Raw genomic sequence first — 24,137 nt, forward strand, 5'->3', positions numbered from 1 at the left:
AAAAGGTCCAAGATCTCCTGATTCCCTATATATCCCCTCATCCCACCTCCATTCACAGTCTGAGACAGTTCTCCAGGGAACTCACTAAGTTAAAGAACAAATTAGACATTTGAAATACACGGGAAGATCACCCTGCTTTCTATGTCTGATTTCCCCTGGGGGCCGTGTCTTAGGGGATACCTACCACCATCCCAGTGCGGAGGAGGAAGCAGTGGACCGTTTGAGTGACATCAGCTGCATGAATCTGGTTATGGTAGGGATTCTTGTACTTCCCATAACCCACCTCCAGGGCATCCAGGAACGTCATTAAGAACACAGTGGGAAGCTGCAGCAGGAAGACTGCAAGTTAGACTCAATGAAGAACTGTCCAAGAAACTGGTGGCTGAAGGAAGGGAAGAGTAAGATCATCTTCCCAGGATGAGGGAATGTTAAAAGAAAGATCCTCCTTTCTCTTCCCAGCATTCAATTATGGAAGAACTTTTATCGGGTATAATAGAAGGAAGGACATCATGACCTTGGCAAAGGTTTTTTTCACCTAAGAGAACTACAATATTTTCCCTATCACTCCAACAATAGCAGGTGCTTTATTCAGCTGTTCCCAGTCCTGTCCTTGTTTCTGTTCCTGTGTGCATACCCCATTATACTATAAGATTTGTGGGATCCTCCCCATCCTGGGCAGGGTAGATTTTGAAGAATCCACAAACTTGGATGGGAGAACATCTTTATTTTCACTATCTTTGGGAATTTTGTGATCCTCTGTATCTTTGGCATTTTATTTTGTACATTTAAAAATCATCTCTTGAAAAAGTCATCCTTAGATTTCACCTAAGGGGTCCACCATCCATGACACCCAAAAAAGCTTTAAAACCCCTGCTCTAGATTCCAGCTTCTTACTGTGGGTCATAACCCCATATGGAGTCACATAACTGAATGTGGGGGGGGGTCACAAAATTATAATTTATTATCAATAGATGTTTCATTTGTATGCCTTTTTTTAATATCCATATAAATTTCTATGCCACAAAAATTTTAAGGTGAAAAGGGGTCGTGTGTGGAAAAAGTTAAAGAAGCCTTGTTCTAGATGATTCCCATCATCTGAGGAGGATCTAAAGTAGGGGTGAAATGAGGAGGTGTCAACCTGGATTTAGGACGATTGATTTGGAGGACTGTGGTTGGGTGGATGAGTAATAAAGGGAAGATAAAGACCTTAGACCTACTCCTCCTGCCATTCAGTCTTCCAGACCCCAAAGCCAAACCCCTCCAAGCCCTGGAGGGCTGTGCCCCAAATACCGAGAATTCAAAAGAACCGTTTCCATGGCAACTACCCAATGGTTTTTAACGTTCCCATGGTGTCTCTTGGGGTGGGAAGGTGGGGAATAAGAGAAAGAAGAACCAGAGAGAGGCCAGGTGGCTCATAGAAGGAACAAAGATAGGGAAAGAAGGTTCAGACCAAAGTTCCCATAGTTGGGGGAAGCCCAAAAGAATGTTATTTAGAAAAAAACCAACAGAAAGGGGCCCTGGAATCTAAACGCTAGAGATGAAGAAATCTAGACAGAGCCCAACAAATACTTTTGTTTTTAACCTGGAGATTTTAAGACATCATGGTCCCTGAAGAGCTAGAAACAGAATTTAGTTGGACTTGGTTTCTGGTTTTATGAGAAGTAGAGGAGGAGAGGGATTGTACCAAATTATAATTACCTCACATTTCTATTGTACATTAGAGTTTACAAAGCTGTTTCTTCACAACAATTCTGTGGATTAAGTAATTGAAGCATTATTATCATCCCCATTCTTTGGATGAGGAAAACTGAGGCTTTAAGAGGTTATCATGACTTGCCTACGGTCACATGACTGCCAAAGGAGAAAATCAGGACTAAAATGCAAGACATCTTCCAAGTGTCATGCTCCACCTGACACTCTTGCTTCTGGGGAGGGGAGTGGGATTTGGAGGAAAGGTCCCAAGACTGGGTCAGGAGGGATGAAGGTCAACCATCAAGAGGAAGTTTTTGTTGTGTAAAAGTGGTCAATGACCACCGAAAGTTATGGACTTTCATTCTCTTGTAAGAATAAAGGGATTAGGCTTTAAAGGAAGAGCTTAAACCCTGGACACAGACTCCCTGGCCCTGCTGCTAGACAGATGTGGTTAATAATTCAAAAAGGAAATACATTCTCACTTTCTCTTTCTCTCCCCTTCTCCCTCCTCTCTCTTTCTGTCTGTGTGTCATTCCCTTTCTCTATCTCCCTCTCTGTCTCTCTGTTTCTCTCCCTGTCTCTATCACACACACACACACACACACACACACACACACACACACACTATCTCTCTCTCTCTCTCTCTCTCTCTCTCTCTCTCTCTCTCTCTCTCTTTCTCTTTCTCCCTATAAAAGCAGAATTTAACTAACCCTCTTGAAAGGATTAAGACGGACTCCACCTAATTCCCTTCTCCAACCAAACTCTTACTCTGGCTGCACGCAAACACAGCAACCTCTCCAGCTGCTAACATCAACCCTCTTAGACTCCAAGTTTACCAAACAATCTCCATAGCAATAGCTCCACCTCTCAATCTCAGAAAAGGCCTTCTTCCTCCCTCCTCCCCTACACACATTTTTCCTGCCTTTCTAAATGACTTTTCCATGAGGATGAAATTCTTCCTGCCCAGATTCCCAAGAGATGCTCCCTCCACTGGGACCCAAAAGAGGAAGGGTTTTAACCCTTGAACACATCTCCTTTGGCCCAGCTGCTAAACAGACTTGGCTCTAGCTCTCTCCTCTGTACATCCTCAACTCAGCTCACTCTTCATGAAAGTTTCTTGGACAGAGACCAGAGCTTAAAAATTACTAGATTTTTTTCCTCTTTTTTTTAACTCAAGAGAGGGGTCTCTTGGAGAACATCTGGAGATGGGCTGATGGTCCCAGATGGCAATATCTGGCATCTGCCTTCAACCAAGTCTGGGGGAAACCTGGAAAAGAAGTTTAGGAGGCTCTAGGGGATAGGGGGAAGGGAAGAAGCGATAAAGAATTAGTACGGCAACCTAAAAATTCAGCTTAGAGAAAAGGTGAAGGTGAAGACAAAGCCCGGAACAGATTCTGAAAAGGAAATCTCAAGAGGAGGGGGCCCCCTTTTTTCCATTACCAGAGAAAGCAAAACAACACAGAAGGGACTGAACAAAATAGCAGATGACAAGAATATTAGTAGTCAGAGGCCTCTTCCTCCTGGTCTCAGTTGAATGAGGATGTCAAGAAAATCTGTCCTGGAGATCTTTTAATATTGAAAGAAAAAGAGAGTATAGACAGATAGAGACAAAAACACAGACATAGAAACAGAGACAGAGACAGAGAGAGAGAAAGAGAGAGACACAGAGAGATAGACAGACAGACAGAGGGAGAGTGGGGGAGAGAGCAAAAGAGACAGAGAGAGAGAGAGACAGACAGAGACAAAGAGAGAGACTTCTGACCTTGAAGCGGCTGATAAGATTGTGCCGAGTCAGCAGCTCAAAGACAATGGTCCTCAGGGCATGGTCTTCTGCCACCCGGTTCAGGGCAAAGACATCAAAGCACCAATGGTCCAGGGTCTGTGTGAAGACCATAGATTAGGCAGACCATCCCAGGGGAGCAACCCAGAAATAAGAGGGATATTGGGAATGGCTTCCCAATGGACAGAGAAGGGAAGGAATGAAGGGAAGGAAAAAAAATTAAAGCCAAGCATCTCCTTCCCTGGCCATCTCTGAGGACAGAGGAGACATGGAAGCAGGTCTCCATGGAGGAGTGCAGCCTCCTTGGAAAGGAAGGATGGTGGGAGAGGTAGAGAAGGTATACCAGGAAATAGGGGAATTCCTCTAAGAAACAGGTCAGTGGACACAAACTTTGATCCCCTCCCTTCCTTCCCAATGCTTTCAGCTTCCTACCAGCTTCCTAGAGCATCACCTTAAGACAGTTGATAACGGCATTGGAGTAGGTGGGACCCACAGAGGTGTAGGTTCTCCGGAACATCCTAGGGGAAGGAGAAGAAAAGGTGTGATGGGGAATACGTGAGGATAGAAGGGTAGGGGGACATTTTAGGAAGTGGAGAGTATGAGAGTTTGTCATGAGAAGAAGAATGATATGAGAGGTTGATGGGAAAGGGGAGAGGATTGGTAAATGGAAAGTGTCATATGAAAAGAAGTATTAAAAAGAATAATTGAGGGGATGTTGATATAAGGAGTAGGGTAAGTAATGAGAGGTCTGTGAAGTGCATATAAAGATATGAAAATGAAATTGAGGGGGAATATAGATATAGCTATCTATACATATATACCCATATAAATATTTTTGTTGTTCATTTATGGCAGTAGTGTTCAATTCTTCATGACCCCATGATCCCATGACTCCAGAACCTCCAGTTTTCTTGGCAAAGTTATACTAGAGTCATTTGCTGTTTCCTTTTCCAGCTTATTTTACAGATGAAAAAACTTAGACAACTAGTGTTAAATGACTTGCCCAGGATCACCCAGGTAGTAAGTGAAGCCAAATTTGAATTTAGGAAGATGAATTTTCTTGATTCCAGGCCTGGAGATCTATCACTGTACCAACTAACTGATTACATGCACACACACACACACACACACACACACACACACACACACTCACACCCATGGGATATGGGATATAAGGATATGAGGGTAAGGGTACAGGGGAATAAAGAGGCAGATAGGCTGAGGGAATTAGGTTTAGAAAGAACAAAAGATATAGAGAGGCCAGAATGGATGATAAAGAAGCTGGAAGAGATAGAAGGTTGAAGAATCAATGGCGCTAAGAGAAGAAGGAATATGGGAAGGGGTGGTGGTAGAGAGGGAACCTCACCGCTCCACAAATATCCCAGCCTGCACAGCGTGGACAATGCTTCGGAATTTTGGCTTCTCCTCTGCTCGTCTGCCCTTGGCTCGAGCCTGTTGGGTGAAGGTGGATGCCAGCCAGTCCCTAACCTCTGAGGGCACTGCATCTGAACGGAGCTCCTGTAACTCATCTTCGGTGTCCAGTATTTGTCTAAAATACAGGATAATAAGGAAAGAATAAACCAGAAAGATTACCATAATCCTCACTACCACCTTGATCCCTACTACCTCCATGGAAATGCTAAAAAGCATAAATTAGGAATCTTACTGGCGCTTTCTCATCTTATTCCATCCTAGGTCTGTTAATATGTGTCTTTAGCTATTTCTTCCTGTTTGAGTTTGAGAGAGAGACAGAGACAGAGACAGAGACAAAGACAGAGAAAGAGAGAGAGAGAGAGAGAGAGAGAGAGAGAGAGAGACAGAGACAGACAAAGAGAAAGAGACAGAGAGAGAGAGAGACAGACAGACAGACAGAGAGAGAGAAACAGAGGGAGAGAGAAAGCTATACAGACAGAGACAATGGAGAAATAGAGAGAAGAGATGAGTCAGAGTGAGGCATGGAGAGAGACAGAAAGAGACAGAGACTGAGAGGAGAGACAGAGTGGCAGAATAAGAGAAAGAGACAGAGATAAAGGAAGAGGAAGGGAAGGGAAAAGGGAAAGACAGACAAACAGATAAACAAAGAGAGAAAGTGAGACCAAAGAGAAATAGATAGAAAGTCTCTGCATTTCCCTCCCATTCTGATGTATCTCCATCTGTTTTTCCTTCTTTTTGTCTTCCTGTATATCCCTGTCTCTCCCTATTCTCGGATTGGTACCTGCCTGTATCTCCGTCCTTTATCTCTCAATGATCTCTAACTGCCCTTCTGTCTTTATCTCCTTTTCCTCTGCTCTCTGTGTCTAACCTCCTGTACCTGCCTCTTGATTCTATTGTTCCCCATCTTTGCTCCCTCCCTAAGATGCTCTCACCGTGTTTCATCAATGTATACAGCCTCCAACAGTGAAGCTGTATATTCCAGGTTCTTCTTCAGCTCCTCAACATTCACTTCCCCATTCTCCAGCTGCTTGACCATGTAGCGCAGCCTGCAGGAAGGAAGAGAGAAGGAAGAAGGGAGCGCAAACCTCAGAAACTGTCCCACCCGTGGTCACTGCTAAGCATGTGGTTTATCCAGGGTTAAGGTTAAATCTCAAAATGGCTCCCGCAGGCCTTCAATCTACTTCTGGGCCACTTGCCCTCATCTCCTTTCACTGAAAATATGCCCACAAGTTCACACAAATAAGAACCTTTGCAAAATGGGATCACTCAAAAGACCTCATTCATTTACATCAGTTTTCCCACACAACCACCCTATAAGGCAGCCAATGAAAATATTACTATTATCCCCATTTTACAGATAAGAAAATTGAGGCTCAGAAAATTTGAGTGGCTAGGGCAAGATCACACTAGAAAGAGGCACAGATAATACTAGAATCAAGGTTTTCATACACACAGTCACAGCTTTTTTCCAATACTTTGTAGTATATTCTTTTCTGAACAATAAATATCCTGGTTCTAGTATTGATTTTGACACTTTGTGACCTTAAGCTGGTCACTCCTAACCTCAGTTTCCTCTCTTGTAAAATGCAGGGGTCAGGTTAGATGATCTTCAAGGTTGCTTCCAGCTCTGGTCCTGCTTCACTAACCTCACCGCATCCCCAAAACAAAAAAACAAAACAAAAACATTCCTTCAAGATTATATAATAACCACTCACATTTTTATGATTCTTTGTGGTTTATAAAGAACTTCCCTCACAACCACGCTGGGAAGCAGACAGTGCAGTATGAGAAACTTAATTCTGATCTACTTAGCACAATGCCTGACACATAGTGCTTAATAAATGTTTGTACCTGCCTGATCTTTCAATGACTTGTCCAGGGTCATACAGCCAGCAGGTGTCAAAAGAAATTCCGGATCCAGGAGATCATTATATACTTCAACAACAATACTACATGATGATCAATTCTGATGGACGTGGCCCTCTTCAACAATGAGATGAACCAAATCAGTTTCAATTGTTCAATAATGAACTGAACCAGCTACACCCAGCGAAAGAACTCTGGGAGATGACTATGAACCACTACATAGAATTCCCAATCCCTCTATTTTTGTCCTCCTGCATTTTTTATTTCCTTCACAGGCTAATTGTCCATTATTTCCAAGTCCGATTATTTTTGTACAGCAAAATAACATGTATACATATATTGTATTTAACATACACTTTAACATATTTAACATGTATGGTCATCCTGCCATTTGGGGGAGAGGGTGGGGGGAAGGAAGGAAAAAGTTGGAACAAAAGGTTTTGAAATTGTCAATGCTGAAAAATTACCCATGCATATAACTTGTAACTAAAAAGCTATAATAAAAAAAGAAAAGAAAGAAAGAGAGAGAGAGAAAGAAAGAAAAAGAAAGAAAGAAAGAAAGAAAGAAAGAAAGAAAGAAAGAAAGAAATTCTGGATCCCAAGACCTCAGAATCTAAGATCTGTCAGTACATTTTCCAGCATACCTCCCAGCCCCATTTGTTGATTTGGATATTAAAAAATAGAGTAGTCTAAAGGTATTAGAGAGGCAGCTTGATCCAGTGGGAAGACAGGCTGACCTCAGAGTTAGGAGAGATCTGAAATGAAATCTGCCTCCTAACTATATAACCATGGATACTTAGAGCTGTGAATATTAAACTGAAATCATGTTAGCTTCTCAGAACCTCAGCTTTCTCATCTGTATAGATGAGAGATAAAATGGAGGTAATACTTGTTACTCTTACCTAAACTCAGTTTTCAGGAGGTTATCCTCCTGAGATAATCATGTACTTTGTAAACCTACTTGGATTTTAAAAAATCACTGATTTTGACCCTGCAAAAAGTTCTTTATAGACATCAGTTATTATTATTATTATTATCATTAATTTTACATTAGGCATTCCCACCTGTAAATTCTGTAATAAAAATGTCCTGAGGGTTTTTCCTACACTCAATAATAGTTCTTGCATTTGGAAAAAATGTGGGGCACAAGGATTTGCAAGTCACTGTAGTCCTGTCCCAAGCCCTAAGACATTTAGAGCTCAGACACTTACTTTCTCTCTCTCTCTCTCTCTCTCTCTCTCTCTCTCTCTCTCTCTCTCTCTCTCTCTCTTTCTCTCTCTCTCTTCCTCCCTGTCTTTGTCTCTGTTTCTCTGTCTGTCTTTCCTCTCTCAAAAAAAAAAAAAAAAAAGAAAAAAGAAAATTAAACTGCTCTCTCCTGCCAAAGAGACCTCATCAGCTAAGATTCCAGTATTCATCAACCAGCCAAAGAGCATCCTAAACCTTGCCTACTGTCTGTGTCACAGCGAGTGTCCATTTGGGTTGAGTTACTGCAGCCATCCCCTTGTCTCTACATCTGTCAATTTTCCCCAAAGCACAAGTGCCAGTACACACACACACACACACACATACACACACACACACTCCATTTTGAGTTTATACATATTTAAATGTTCCTGTGTATACATTGCAGGGTGAGAGTAGAGTACTTGTCCTATTGGGACATAAAAAGTACAATCTCCTCACATCTAAACATCATTGCAGAGATCTTGCCCCACTGAGGGATCTTCTTTGACATTTAACCTCAATCTTTACTACTGTATAGAGTGGGAGGGGAGGAAATGGAAGAAATCCTTTTTGGTTTGGTCCATAAGAGAGCTTAAAGAAGTAAACTTTCTTCAGCCTCTCTCCCAACCCAATACCAGATTCTGGGACGAGGTGAGGGACTGAGGGATCATCTCCATCAGACAGGCATCCTTTCCCACTGAGCAGGGAGGGGAGAGACTGAAATCCAAATAACTTCATGAGTCAGGATGGGAAGAGAATGAGTCAGAGAAGGAAACAAATTCCTTTAGGAAGTTGGGAGAAGGGAGATAGAAAAAAACAATGGTATTTTTGATCAGATCAGATCCTCTAAAATCCTGGGATCCCAGTCTTTTAAGAAGCCCTGTTCCAGAAAGCTCCCAAATCTCCCTACTAGGCACCCCACACACACAACTAGCATTTCTGGAATAAAGAGAGAGAGAGGGTTGATAAGAGATAAAAATACAATGAGCATTCCCACTACCTCTGGCCTTGGAAGGGAGTGATCCTGAAATCTTACCTCCATCCTTATCTTAAGAAGAAAGAGAAAAGATGGGCAGCTAAATAGTGAAGTGGATAGTGCACTGGCCCTGGAGTCAGGAGGACCTGAGTTCTAATCCCTGCTTTGGACACTTAATACTTGCTAGCTGTGTGATCCTGGGCAAGTCACTTAACCCCACTTGTGTCACAAAAGGAAAAAAAAAAAAGGAAGACCATGTGTCTTGGAGACTTGAAACTCATTCTTCATCCCCTATTCAAGCTTCTTACACATAAACATTTATATTGAGGAAGAAGTAATGACCCACTTGACTATGTGGGGAGATCCATAGGAAAAAGGGCATCTTTCTGGAGCTCACTCAAGAGAGTATGAAGCACTGAGGTCCCAAGTACATGAGGCTAAATAGTAATTGGACTATACTCTATTAATATATATGATTGGATAAAGAATGGTCCCTGCCCACTCTCTGTGCAAGTCCTGATGTGTTGTATAGGAAATGACGATTTTGGTGGGTGGAGACAGGGAGACAGGAAGAGAAGCTGGGAGAGATTGAGCCTGGGTTCTATACTCCTAGCTACTGGTCATGTGGCTACTGGTCTAGCTAGCTTCTTGACTCAGCTACACACATTGCTATTGCCCATTCTCTTCCACCTCCGAACTTTCTTCACTGAGAATAAAGACTGACGATTTTCCCCTAACCTGAATTCCTGACTCCGGCTGATTTTAAAATATGTGGTCTTCACATTTGGAGCCCACTGATTTTCCTTTCCAGCTGACTAGAATTAAGGTTATCTTTCCTTCCTTTTCTATCTGTTCCCTTGCCAGGCACCCAACCCATCCTGGGATACATACCCTAGATAGTATCCATAAGAGATCTTAAAGAGGCAAATGTTCTTTAATCTTTGAAAGGGGGTACTATATGGTATATGTATGTGTGTGTATATATATATATATATATATATATATATATATATACACACATACATATATACACATACACACACACACACACACACACACACACACTCCATGTCCTGATGTTATCAGAATACTCCACTTCCTTAGCCCCATACTTCATCCCTTCCAGTCTCCTACTGAAGGTCAGTGCCCTTGGTGTTCTGATACAAAGCCAATGTCTTTGGTGACCGTCTATGTGCTTTTTTTTTTTAAGAGCAGCTAAGTGACACAAAGGATAGAGTGCTGGGATTAGAATTATGAAGATTTAACTTCATGGGTTCAAATCCAGCTGCAGACACTTACTAACTGGATGATCTTGGACAAGTCATTTAACTTTTAATGCTTGCCTCACTTTCCTTATCTGTAAAATGAGATGGAGAAGGAACTGGCAAATCATTGCAGTATCTTTGACAGGTCAGAGTCAGACACAAATGAATGGCAACAATGGCAACAATGCTTTTTTGGAATAAACGGTCAGCTATTGATGCCCAAAAACGCGAGTCTAACCATGCCTATTTGTGTATATTTCTCCTCCCCCCTCAATGCCAACAGCGTCTCTTTTACTTTCCATCTCAAATAAGGTGACCTCAAGTCCTAAACCAATAAGGGTAAGAGTCAGGGAAATACCTACAGGGTTCCTGAAGGCAGAATAGATAGCAGCAATGACCCCAGTAAACACAGGACACTTTCCATAGGAGCTTAAAAGCTGGACTTCTTATGATAATAAATAGTTCATTATCTTGGAGAGATTCTGAGACCTCATGAAAGATGATCTGTGCTATAATGAAAAGAATGCTAGATTGAAGTGCTAGGTTCAAATTCCAACTTTTGCTACTTACTCAAATCAACAAAAAGCATTTTCTATCTGAGTTGCCTCAGACAAAACATCTCATTTGTAAAATGACTCCTATCCTACTACACAACTCTGGAATGATTAGGGCTTGAACTGCATTCTGTACTTATCCCTTCCATATCATGGAGATTAGGAGCACAGTGCCCCTTCAATCTGGAAAATCCACATAAAGTTTTTTGGCTCTTCCTTCATACTAGAGAAGTCAGAATTATTATGGTATTAAAAGATAAAATGTTTTGATATTGCACAATTTTATACATATATTTTATGTATTTCTGAGTTTCAAAACCTTTTCTATGTCATTTGCGGGTCTTTGTATGTTATCTGCAGCTTCTGCAAAACTCTCAAAAAAAATTCCCATTTAATACCTTATGTTGACCCAGAATATATCAAAACTGTGACAGGGAGAGTCACAATATAGAGAGGATAAATGTAGTTCTAGCTAGAGCTGGGCTAAGTAGGTGTACTGATATAGCATCATTATAAATTCATCTCCCTCATCCTGAATTTTTAGAAATCATTCTCCTTTTGCTATTAGTCCAGGTTCCCTGATCCCATTGCCCCATCAGCCATGTGACAACTGCCATAGGAGATTCTTTGTATGAAAACTCTATGTAAACCCAGGCCCCCAGTGGCTCTGAGCCTTCCATTGGAACATATATCCCACTCTGCATCCACAATACCACTCGGCATGCTGCCCGATAAAATAGTAGAGGCAAGGGAGACCACATGTGACTCTATCCCTGACTGCATCTGTCCATTTTCTCCCATGCTGCTCTTGGCTGTAAGCATTAATAAAACATTGTAAGCCATTCCAGTCTTGCTTTGTACCATTCATCCAGACTCTGCCTTGAATTTGTGTGATTTATAGAATCTTTAAGATCTCCACCAACTTTAAGGAAGTTAAATTCTTTCTGGCAATTGCCTCTGAAATCTTATTCGATTCTTCCAGCCAAGAAGCAATGAGCAAAACCGAACCCAGAAGAGGAGATCATTCTATCCTAGGGCTAGATGGCTGGCAGGAAGAAGTATTATTGGCCAGGAGGTCACCTCAAACACAGCTTCTTCCTTTACCCTACAACTGAAATCCCACAGTTTCTAGGGAAAGACTTCAAAGGAAGATGAGACTGAGGACTGATCTTGAATTCTCTCCACCTTTTGGTTCCTCCCTTTAATCTCAGTCCTGATCCTGCCCAGAAGCTCTTATCTGTCTGACTCTTGCTGAAATTTCACCATAACACAATCCAGATGCACAGAAAGAAAAAGAGCATGGGATAGAGGCAGGGTGGGGGTGGGGAAGTGACTGAAAGAAGGACATAAAGGAGGTTGGAAAGATTCAGATCCTAAACATGGTCCTTCCAAAGTCATTTCATCCACTTTCCTGCCTGGTACAAATTTGCAATCTGTTCTCATGTTCCTAAATGCTTCTAAGGAAGAAGTGTTCACTTCCCCATCCCCCAGAGTTTTTACTTCACTATGTTCTTGATCAAGAAAACTTTCCCGAAATTTACACTTCACCACACCTGTTACCATTTCAACCCATTCTCTTTGGTACAATCGTCAAAGAAAAATCGTTTCCCTTTCTCTATTGAAGAACAGACCCAGAGAATCTTAAAGAACTCACTAATTTAGTTCTCCCTGGGTTCTTTTCAGGACCAACTTTCCCTTTCCCTTCCCCAGATTCCTTTCCCTCTCCTCTCCCTTTCTTCATCCCCAGCTACTTCCCTCCACTCTGTCCCTCTCTTCCATTGTTATCCATTATCTCTGCCCAGTACAATCCCCAGCCCTTCCCTCCTGCCATAGCTCTATCATCTCCAGCAGAGATTGGTCTCTCCCCATATTACTGAATGCCCAGATGAGTTTGAGAAAGAGGTATAGAGCTAGCTGAATTGCAAGTAAGGAGACCTGGGTTCAAATTCCAGTTGTAATACAAACTAGGACATGACTTTGGACAAAATTCATCTCAGTCTTCCCATCTGTGAAAAATAAGAATACTTCACATTTATATGAGATCTCTGTATCAAAATCATACAGCTAATAAGCATTAGAACAGAGATAGAAATCCAGATCTCTCCTAAGTCCAAATCTAGAGCCCCAACTCAGTCACTAAAGTTGCTTCTAACTCAAGAATTCTATAAGAATATAAAGTAATAGGGCTCAATTGACAAGCATATCTGAAAACCTTACTTACTCTTCTGTACCAGGCACTCTGCTGAACCTGGAAATTAAACAAAAGCTCAAGAGCTCCCCTACTCTTGAGGAACTTATATTATAAAGGGCCAGACAATATGTATAGGTTTAGATGAGATACACAAGAGACAAGAAATCTTTTAAAAAGAAGGTACTAGCAGATGGAAGAGACCAGGAATATTTAGAAATTTTATTCAGAAGATGGCAGCTAAGCTGTCTTGAATGAGAATCCTGAGGTTCTAGGAGGTAGATGGGTGAAGGTAAGACATTCCAGGCATGAGGATGGACATTGTAAAAAATAATAAACAATTAGTTCACATAATAGTTTTATGGTTTGCAAAGCACTTTATAAATATTATCTCATTTTATTCTTACAATCACCTTGGAAGATAGATATTCCCATTTTAGAGATGAAATTATGCCCCACAGAGATTGGCATGCCTTGCCTGGGGTAAATATGATAAATATCTATGGTAAGGTAGAAAGGTGGCACAGTGCCAGACCTGGAATAAGCAAGATTGGAATTCAAATCCAACTTTAGACACATTAGCTGTGTGATCCTGGACAAGTCTCTTAACCATTTGCCTCAGTTTTCTCATTTGTAAAAGGAGCTAGAGAAGGCAATGGCAAACCACTTCAGTATCTTTGCAAAGAAAACTCCAAAAAGGGTTACAGAGTCAGATATGATTGAAAATGAATAAATGAAAATCTGAGGTAGGATTTGAATTCAAATCTCCCTCATTCCAGGTCCAGAGATAAAATGTGGGGATAATAAAAATCTAATTAATTAATCAAACTAAAAGTATTAAGTGCTTACTATGTGCCTGGTATTATGCTTGACCCTGGGGATACAAGAACAATGAAACAAATCCATTTACTTATAGATGTGGAAACTGAAGCCTACAGAGGTTAGTTACATCACTTGTCTAAAGTAATAAGTAATGAAACTGGAATTTGAACTTAAGGCATACAATTGATTTAAAAGTGTCCACTTCAGGGAATTAACTGGAAAAGAATTATTTTCTGGTGAAATAGACCCGAAAGAAGGACAGAACATAAAGTTCTGAAAATCTTATCCTTTAGAGAATACCACTTTCTCTTTTGGCCATCTTTCCCCCAGCCTCGAGTCCTCCATTTTTCTGAATTCTCTATTGTCTAGATAGACTCTCCTAACTTATCCTCTACTATGATTAAGAAATTATATATACATAGGATTATATATATGTATATTATATATACATAGGATTGTTTGGTGTGGGTCAGGACTGTCTTAGGTTGAGGGAACTTGGGGTTCCTCTGGAATTTTACAAGTTAGAGGGCAAGGGCTATAGATTGGGAAGGATCAGTAAGAAGAATAGTGAAAGTCTATTGTCATAGCCACTAAAGTGAGGGGGGTGGAAAGGGAAAGTGGGGGGAAATTGAGGGGTAGGAAAAACAAAGGCAGGCGTCTGGATAAAATAACTGCCAGATTCTCTATGTGTTTTCTCACAGCTGCTAGAAGCTGTTAGACCTTGGATCTTACCCAAACCGCATCATTGTTCTGGTTCACAGGGACCTGAAGCACCCCCAACTATTCTCCTTCCCAGCTCCTACCTGAGGATGGGGCCCTGGAGATGACTCCTCTGCACAGGTGTAGGGGTGGCCATGGAGTCAAATCCCTTCTCTGGAGGACAAAACACTGCCCCTGGGGTCATCGGACCCACCTGGTTTCCTCTCAGAGTCTCCTACTCAGCAAAACTTTGCAGAGACGGAGAACTCTGGGGTTGGGAAGAGAAAAGGGCCAGGCTACAAGAGGGTGGGGAGGTGGGGAGTGAGGGCTGTTGAGACAACCCACAGGAACTGGGTGAGAGGCCTGGGATGAGAGGAAAGTTTCACATCTGAATCAGACCAAAAACAAGAAACTGTTCTCAGAAGAATCTCAGAAAGGACAAAAATAGCTCAGCCCAGCCCAACTCCAAAGAGAGGGGCCTGTTCTTCTTTGGGGAGAAAAGAGAAGAAAAGGGAGGCGGAGGAGGCAGGAATTAGGGAAGAGGCTCAGGGAATCTCGCTGTAGGGGAAGTGTCACCCAGAAAGTCTGTCTGAAGCGAGACCCAGGCATCCTAGCTTCCCGTTGTGAATGATCAGCAATAACTCACCAGTTCTAACTACTCCTTTACTTGGTTCAAACCCCAAATCCTGGAGGGCCTTTTGGGGTCAGGGTCATAGTGACAGGCTTTGTTAACAGCCAGAAGGGAGAAGATGAGAGTGGGGGGGGGGGGGGTGAACTTCTCCCCTTCCACTCCAGCTAAAACTGGCGAAAACCGGCAGGGAGAGGGAATAGTGAAATTAGCGACAGCCAGAGGGATTCCTTCCTCCCTTAATCCAGGGGAGAGGAAGGGCTGGGGGAGAAGATACATTTGGCTACAAGGGCGGGGGGAGAAGATACATTTGGCTACAAGGGCGGGGGGAGAAGATACATTTGGCTACAAGGGCGGGGGGAGAAGATACATTTGGCTACAAGGGCGGGGGGAGAAGATACATTTGGCTACAGTAGCGTTTGTGCGGCCCAGAGGCAGAAACGAATGTGGAGCCCCAAGTTTTGCACCCTAATCCCAAGGTTTACTCAGAGGCTGAAACAAAACAGAAACTAGCCCCCACCAAAAACTGGAAAGGGAGGTGGGGGAGGAGCAGAGGTGATGCGGCGGCGGGCAGCGAAAAACGCACAAGCTCTAGAGACTCATTGTGAGCCTGTTTCGCCCGGAATCCCAGGCTGCTTTCTGATTGGCTAAGGGGTTCAAGCCCCCGCCCATCCCCTGGTTGTCTGTAAGATGACATCATTATTAGGAACCAAGATGTGGCCTCCCATTGGTTTGCCCATGGCATGGGAGGGGCCAGGATAGAGTGGCTGGAGGGAAACTAAGCTAGAAGCCGGGGAGATTTTTAGTATAGAAATTTGAAATGGAGAGAGGGGACAAGCGGTCCCTTCAGTTATCGGGGAAGGGGCAAAGGGCAGGGATGCTACAGCAGCGGGTGGGGGACTGAAAAGATGCATTTATCTAGTCCTGCGGTAGAACCAGATGGTTATACACTCTTAGACTTTAGACTGGTGGTAAAAGAGATTAAACTGGGATTTTAGGGAGAATCTTTTTGGTAAACTGGTAAAAGGAATTCGGCCTTAAATAATTTTTTTTTTAAAAAAAGGGCATTTGGTGGGCAGCTAGGTGGCGCAGTGGATAGAACACCAGCCCTGAAGTCAGGAGGACCCGAGTTCAAATACGACCTCAGACACTTAACACTTCCTAGTTTGTGTGACCTTGGGCAAGTCACTTAACCCCAACTGTCTCAGTAATAAATAAATAAATAAATTTTTAAAAAAAGAAAAGAAAGGGCAAGTAGGAGAGAGCACCAGCGCTAGAATCAGAAGGACTGAGTTCAAATCTAGCCTCAGACTTACTATGTGATCTGGACAAGACCCTTAATCCCCATTGCCTAGATTAAAATTGCCCCCCCCCCAAAAAAAAAACTTCCTTTTTCTCTCTCTCTGCTCAGCCTTTCACTTTATCAATTATAGAAGCATCAGCTTCGTTCAGAGTGCACTGTGTGACCTTCTCAAGGTACTGGATTTGAAGTCTGGACCCAAGTTTGAATGTAGACTCAGTACTGTTTGTTATGTACCTGTTGTGACTTTGAACAAATCCTAAACACTTTGGACATTAATTTTTTCATCTCAATTGAATTGATTGAAATAAAGCTGTTCTCTAAAGACCTATATAACTCTAAATAATAAGAAGCTTTCATGGCTCCTTAGTCTGATGTGGAGGGAGGAAACAGCTCAATGAAGAAACATGAGTTTTGGTCTCCAATGGAATATTATGAAGGACAGAAGGCCCAGCAAGGGGAAGCTCCCAGGGTGAATAGCTCCTTGATGTAATCCTCTGGCTAGCATGTCCCTGCCATTTTGGGAATCAGGCAGGCTTGGGTCCCTCTGATTTATACTAGCTATCATTGTCATTCAGTCACTCAATTCTCCCTCCTTCCCCCAAGTCCTCACTCCTCGGGCAACTCCCTGAGCCTGCATGTTATAGAACCTGACAGATTTATATCTTTGGGAGATATTCCACAGCAGGAGTTCCCCTTCAGTGATGAAAGCATGAGAACCTGCACTCACACACACACTATAGGATGCTGCAGTAAGATTTAGAAAGTTTGCATATGTTCAGGACTTCCCTAGGACTTACCTTTTGCTGTACCAACCAATATGCTTACTTAAGAGGGAAGTAAGAGCCTGGGAAAATAGGAAGTCCTGAGGAAAATAAAACAGCAGCCCTTGGCTCTGGCCCCAACAGCATCCTAACCACACAGACCAACCTGGGCAGCTTTCCAGAAATAGCTCCTCCCTTCCTCAGGCCAGCCCCCACCTTCTCCCTTATTCCTTGACCTAAACCATCAAGGAAGGCAGCTTACCTCCAGTGTGAGGCCTTGGTCTAAAAGAGACTTAGATCACCCCATTCAGCTTTCTGCTGCATATGCCCAAACAGTTCCCATAAGATGAGACCATATTGTGTCTAATAAAATCCTCCAGAGATGCTGATTCTACCTGTTAGGCCCACTCCTGACTGGGAGTGGATAGAGAGGGCCACACTTAGAGTCAGGAAGACCTTATCCTTCCACAATCACTAACTGTGTGAAGCTGGATTAATTTTCCCATTTATACAATGCAGAGGTTGAATTGGATGGCCTCCCCTATGCCTTAACAGCTCTAAATCTGTGATCCTTAAACCTGTAGCTGCTGGGAAGTTCCTTCTTATGTCTAGCCTAAATCTACCATGCCATAATTATCAAGTATCGGGCTTTCCTGAGAGTAGTAATCCATACCAAAGCAAACATTCTACGGAGACTAAAGTACACAATGACAAGGTAATGCCAATATTTAAATGCTGATGAGACATAAGTCTCCTTTCATACCTTCCTAGAGTGAGATAATAGTAGCTTAATTCAATTCAATAAAACCTCAAAAAAAAGGAGGGTCTTCTTATACAGGATGCTTAATAAATGTTCACTTGAATCTAGAATAAGAGAAGTTACCAAGTTCTGTTTGTATTGGGGAAAATGCTATCTGCCTGCAGGCAGGGGCAATCCCAGCTAAGGTTAAATTTACTATCTTTTCTGCAGCCCCTAAAATTGGAGATGAATTAGGAGTGTCTTCCCCATTCCAGCCAGCACCAAAATCCTCCACCTGTGCCCAAGAATAGAGATAGCAAGGGAGCCTAGCAAATAGAGTAGCAGATCTAGAAGACCAAATGTGTCTTCAGATACTACCTGTGTGATGCTGAGCAAGTCACTTAATTTCTGTCTACTTCGGTATCCCCACTTATAAAATGGAGATAATAATAAAACCTAACTCCTTGGGTAATTAGGATAAAAAAAGATTAATGTTTGCAAAGTGTTATATAAATGCTATTATTATTAATATCAATAATTATAATAACAAAGGATGATTTTGAAGAGCAATGAAGGCAAAGTGTGCATTATTATTGTCATTTTCATAGCTGAGAAAACAGACTTTCAGAAAAATTACAGCTAAGTTCAGATACAGAGGAGCATTAAGGGGAAGGTAGTTTTGGTTGGTGAGAGGAGCAACCCCACATGACAAGGGTACATGAATATAGCTAAAAAGAGGAAGATGAGGGAAAGTGGGACACTGCTTGGTGAGTCTCTTCCCAAGATCCTGATCCAATTGCATCTTATTTGCACACTGGTCCTTAATGCCAAACTACAAATCCAAACTACACCCCCCCTACTCCTTTTAACTTCTCTATACTGTCCTGATAGGATAGGAGGGATAGGAAGTAAGACAGTGACAAAAGTCCATTGGAAGGTGGACAGATCTAAGATCTGGGGGACTGGGAGCTCCCCAGTAGCCACCTGGGTCCAAGATTCACATTCTCCCCATCAGTCTCACAGTGCCCTTACTTTCCATCGCTGTGCCCGCATCCCCAGCTCTGGCAGCTGGTTGGGCAGAGTGGCGGGGGCGGCACCAAGAGATAAAAATAACCCCCTGGTGGCAGAACTGGAGGAGCCATCCTGAGAGTCAGCAGGGCCCAATAATGTTAAAGCACTAATGGAGAGGAGCAGAGGAACCGATTATGGTCTAACATAGCTCTTGGGGAGAGAGACAAGGACTGCGGTGGGAGGGCAGTTGAAGAAAGAATCAGGGGCTGGGGTAGAGAAGCTGAAAAGAAGTGAGGGAAAGAAGGGGAAAGAGTAGGGGCTACAGGGCAATGACAGTTTCTAGAGATAAGATGAGGGCTAAAAGGAAGTATTCAAGCTATCAAAACAGCTTAAAACAGCTCTCCTCTCATCCTTTCCCTGCCGCTACACCCTGCCCTCCAAGCTCTGTTATCTGCCTCTTGACAAGAACATGTTTCCGACAAGTGTCCCCTGCTCAGGCTTCTTGCTATTTCTTCTCTGCTCAGGTCAGATGAGGACCAAGGGCTGGACAGCTAAAGAGTTAGGAAGCAGAATGATCACAGCTTCCTGGGATGGAGCAATGAGAACCCTCCACATACAGGAGCCACGTCTCCCACCAGCTTGAGGCTTTGCTAGGGAGAAGGGAGTGGGGAGAAGAGACTTGGGGGAATGGAGAAGGGGAGAGATGTGTGGAGAAGAACCATATCTGCAGGAGCCAGGAGGGAAGAGGAATCTGCCTCCAACTCACATCCTCACCGGGGGCGGGGGGGTCCCCTTTTCCTTCCTCCTCAGTACTAATTAACCGCTTGTTCAGCCACTCTCCCCAAAGACTATCTCCCCCCAGCTGGTGATACCTCTTCCACAGCAGATGCCCAGGATCCAGGAGGCCCAGCAGACTTTGAAGGGCCACCCTGAATGAGAGCAGAAGGAGGACATGGGCAAAGAGATCTACCTCTGGGCAAGGGAGGGCCTGGCCTAAAAACAGCTCAAGATGGCAGCATGAGTTCCTGACTGGGAAATAGATAGCTTGGGTCCCTTTTCCTAAACTACAGAGTTTATTCCACATATTTGGCTTTCTGCCTATAATCTATACCTGACCAAAGAAGGTAGAAACTGGGTTAATTTAAGAAGCATAAAAACCAACTCTAAAGTCACTGTCCAGCCTAAGATTCCTAAACATATGGCAGATATGATTCAAATGGGGTATAATGCCAAGAAGTTCCTTTCAGTGTCTAGTCTCAATTAGTTTCTCTAAAAGCATGATCTCAAGGAAGAAAGAGAGAAAGAGAAGGAAAACTTTTTTTTAAGGGAGAGGAAAGCTTTCCAGACTGGGGTAAGCATTGGGTATTCTTTTGCCCCAGAATTGGCTAAAGCCAGAGATGTGCCAGGAGAAAGCATAAAAGTCTCTCTTTTAGCATAATCATCCTTATCTACCTGTCCCCATGGAGTTTCAGTGAGGATCTGAAATAAAAAAAACTTGACATTTATAATAATTATCACAATAATAGCAATAGTAACAATAGCTAGCATTTAAATAGTACTTTAAAGCTTGCAAGATGCTTTACAAATATTATCTCTTTTATCTTCACAACCTAGGTGCTAGGTTCTATTATTCTCATTTTATAGGTAAAGAAACTAAGGCAGGCAGATTAAGTGATTTGCCTAAGGTCACACAGCTAATAAATATCTAGGCTATACATCTAGCCTTAAAGTTTAGAAGTCATTTTACTTACATTGTCTCATTTGTTCTATGAGGAAAATACTGTAGATATTATTATTCCCATTTCTTAAAAATTGCCCTGAACATAGAGCTAATAAGTGTGAGAGACAATTTGAACCTGTATCTTCCTGACTTCAAATCTAGCACTCTATTCATTACATACTGTGTAAATTATAAAACACCATGTAAATCTCAGTTGTTATTAATTCTCATCTGTGCTTTCTTCTCCATAAGCTGATGTCAACCTGGATTGGTAAGGAGGGGAGGGGAGGCCATCATGTCTGCCCCAAGGCCGGGAGCAGAGAGATGAAAGAGCAGGAATCAGTGAAAGGAAGACAGGAAATATCTCAGAGCCCCATTCACCAAGACAAGAATCTCCAGGGCCAGAATCCCTGGTCCATCCCTTTCCTTGCTAATATCAGCACTCCTCACCCCCACCCTCCATTTACAGAGAGAAATCTTTACAAACTTCTCTCTTAATTTGCCACAGGTCCAAAATTTCCCCCAACCCAGAGCTTGGCTGTGTTTATTAGCATCACCCCAGATGCCTCTTCCTTGGCTCCTCTGACATCCCCATGTTTCCAAAGGCCTCCTAAGATTAACGAGTTCCACTGACATCCCCTTCCACTCAATCTTCTCCCAACATTCCTCCTTGCTGTCTAGCCAGGGAAGCTGAGGGAGGACCAAACAGGATTTTTCCTAGCAAGAAGTGCATTCACAGAATGAAACAGGGGTTAGGGTAGAAAGGCACAAAGTGGGGAGAGAGGAGGAACACTAGAAGAAAGAAGTAAGGACCAGAAAATATTAGGTATACTTTAGTATCATGAAAGAAATAATTTCCATTGCCTTTAGATCTTTCTAAAACACTCACTCCTTCAATCCAGGCAACTGGAATTTGACACCCTTCTTATATTCTATTTCCTTCCCAGTCCCTTCCCTACTCCAAATACCACTATGCTAAAAGATCTCCAAGAGAAAGAGATCACGGCCTTCTTCAGGAGTCTATTTTAGTTACTAGTTCCCCTGTACTGAACTGTAAATTCCCCCTAATGTCTAATCTCCATCCCACTTACTACACATATAACTATCTCTTCTAGTTTGGGCTTTGGAAAAGATAGACCACAGTTAACTCCCTACCTTGAAAAATCACCCGACAATTATCTGATTTCCATTCTCACAAACCCAACTTTGTCTGAAGGAAGAATGGGTTAGAAGCTCTTACTGAAGAGATACAGGAAAAGGAGAAACTCTAAAAAGGAAGGAGGTAAGAACCACTTCTAGAAAAGAAGCAGCAAGAAACAAGTTCCAACTGTGTCTTCATTCCAGAAACACCAGAAACACATTATTTTTCCTGACCAAGGAGGAAAGGGAGGAAAAATACAAGAAGAAGGCTTTCATGAGAGGAGTCAGAGGGGAGAAAAATAAGATAGAAGACCATAGAGGAGGTGGGAAGAAAAAAGAAAAGAAAGGAAAAAGAAAGTCAGATGTAGGGGAAAGGGAAGAAAAGTTAGGGAAAGGAGAGGGAATGTAAAAAAAAAAAAAAAAAAAAAAAAAAAAAAAAAAAAAAAAAAAAAAAAAAGCAGAATTGGAAATGGGGCCAAGAGGAGGAGAGGTTAAGAGAAAAATATGCTTCCAGTGTTCTCTTAGCCCATAAAAGGGGTGGGGGGGGTTCTATCTTTCTGCTTCCCACTAAACAGAGAGGAAAGGCAAAAAGGAGAATTTACCATTTCAATTTAAGAAGTAAAAAAAGCCTAGAAAAAAAAGGGAAGGTACACAGAAGATCCTGAGGTTGGATAAAGAAGGGTAGAAAGAAAAGCTCTGAATCACTCACAAAGCAAGGAGAATAGAACTAAAGATGCAAAGGGGTTGGAAAGAATAAAATATTTCCAAATAGGTCAACAGAAAAACCTAATCACACATGGAACTTCAGGACAGAATTGGAAGCAAAAGTCAGTCTATGGTCCTTTTCATGGTTCCAAGAAAGAGTCATCAAATCCAGGACACTGAGGACAATCTCATCCTCAGTCCATCTTTTTCTCCTAAGATCATAAGTTCCAGCTGGAAGGGACTACCTCATTTTCCAGATGAAGAAATTGAGGTGACTTATCTAAAGTTAGATGGGTAGAAAACTTCAAAAGTGCTAGGGGAGGAGGGGAAAGGAGATTTGAATCCAAATTCTCTGACTTTTTGCATTTTTTTTCTGTGTCTTAAATCTCTGCTCAGAAAGGAGAAGTTTCTACTATCTTCTTAGTCATACCCATTCAGTGCTGGTAAGTATTTTCCTTCTGCAATGCAACAAAAGTTCACTGATTTCATGTGCAATCCTTTTCTTCTGTTCTTTGTATATGAAAAAAGAATAATGTTTGTTGAGTTCAGAATAATGGAGAGGAAGAAAAGAAAGAACTAAATGTCATACATATATATACTTATAAAAGTATATTTGTATATATTATATATTTATATGTGAATATTGTACACCACCATATGCACATGTGTATATATAATATATATTATATATTTTTATAATTTTTATTTATCTTTTAAAAAAATTTTTTTTCCAAGGCAGGGGCTAAGTGACCTACCCAGGGTTATACAGCTAATAAGTCTGAGGATGGACACAAGTCCTCCTAATTTCAGGGTCAGTTCTCTATCACTGTGTCATCTGGTTGCCCCCTGTTGTTTTTTAAAGAGCACTGTGCCTGGAGTCAGGGGTTTGCTGTTCAGTCACTTCAGTTATGTCTGACTTTTCATGACTGCATTTGAGGTTTTCTTGGCAAAAGTAGTAGTAGTTTGCCATGTCCTTCTCCAGCTCATTTTATAGATGAGGAAACTGAGGTAATTGGGGTTAAAGTGACTTGCCCAGGATCACATGGCTAGCGTTTGAGACTGGATTTGAACTCAGGAGTCAGGAAGACTTCAGACCCGATGATCTAACCACTGAGACACTCTGGCTCAAATACTGGCACCAATACTTTCTAACTATATGACTATGAGCAAATCACAAACTCCCTGAGCTGCAGTCTCCTAATTTATAAAATTATAGAGATAACAATTATTTTTATTACCTTTATAGAACCATAAGATCCAGATTAGGAAGAAACCTTCAAAGTCATCCAACCCAATCTTCTCGTCTTATAGAAGAGGAAACCAAAATCCAGAGAGACCAGATTAATTTGCACAAACTCACATAGATAATGAGCACTAAAGCTTTTGGCTCTTCCTATAGATAATGAGCACCAAAGCTTTTGGCTCATAGACCCTAAAGCATTGTATCATGTGAGCTGTTATTATGTCTTGCCTCAGTCCCTCTCATTACAGCTTAATTCAACAACAACAAACTCAATTCCCCAGCTCCTTTCTTCTCTCCTGTTGTACGTTTCATTGCATGGTCTCTCTGAGTGAGCAAAATGGAAGCTAATTGGGGTCTCTCTGCTCTCTCCTTACTTTTCAGCTCTCC

The 24,137-nt window shown here is 42.1% G+C and overlaps 1 protein-coding gene across 5 annotated transcripts in view; it reads right to left on the bottom strand.

The window, feature by feature from the left end:
• The window catches only part of PDE1B (phosphodiesterase 1B), a 37,729-nt gene that overhangs the window by 6,743 nt on the left and 6,849 nt on the right, over nucleotides 1-24,137 (bottom strand). For 3 of the 5 annotated variants that reach the window (XM_031937712.1, XM_031937711.1, XM_031937709.1), the window contains exons 3-7: nucleotides 5,839-5,952; nucleotides 4,839-5,021; nucleotides 3,924-3,990; nucleotides 3,455-3,571; nucleotides 185-325 (exon numbers count right to left, since the gene is read on the bottom strand). In XM_031937712.1, the coding sequence (XP_031793572.1) occupies nucleotides 185-325; nucleotides 3,455-3,571; nucleotides 3,924-3,990; nucleotides 4,839-5,021; nucleotides 5,839-5,952 (622 nt within the window). Of the gene's footprint in view, nucleotides 1-184; nucleotides 326-3,454; nucleotides 3,572-3,923; nucleotides 3,991-4,838; nucleotides 5,022-5,838; nucleotides 5,953-6,469; nucleotides 6,741-14,604; nucleotides 14,910-24,137 lie in introns of those variants that run through there. The other 2 variants (XM_031937713.1, XM_031937714.1) reach the window with 2 other exon arrangements.

The sequence above is a fragment of the Sarcophilus harrisii genome, chromosome 5 (assembly GCF_902635505.1).
Source record: "Sarcophilus harrisii chromosome 5, mSarHar1.11, whole genome shotgun sequence".
Lineage (NCBI taxonomy): Eukaryota > Metazoa > Chordata > Mammalia > Dasyuromorphia > Dasyuridae > Sarcophilus > Sarcophilus harrisii.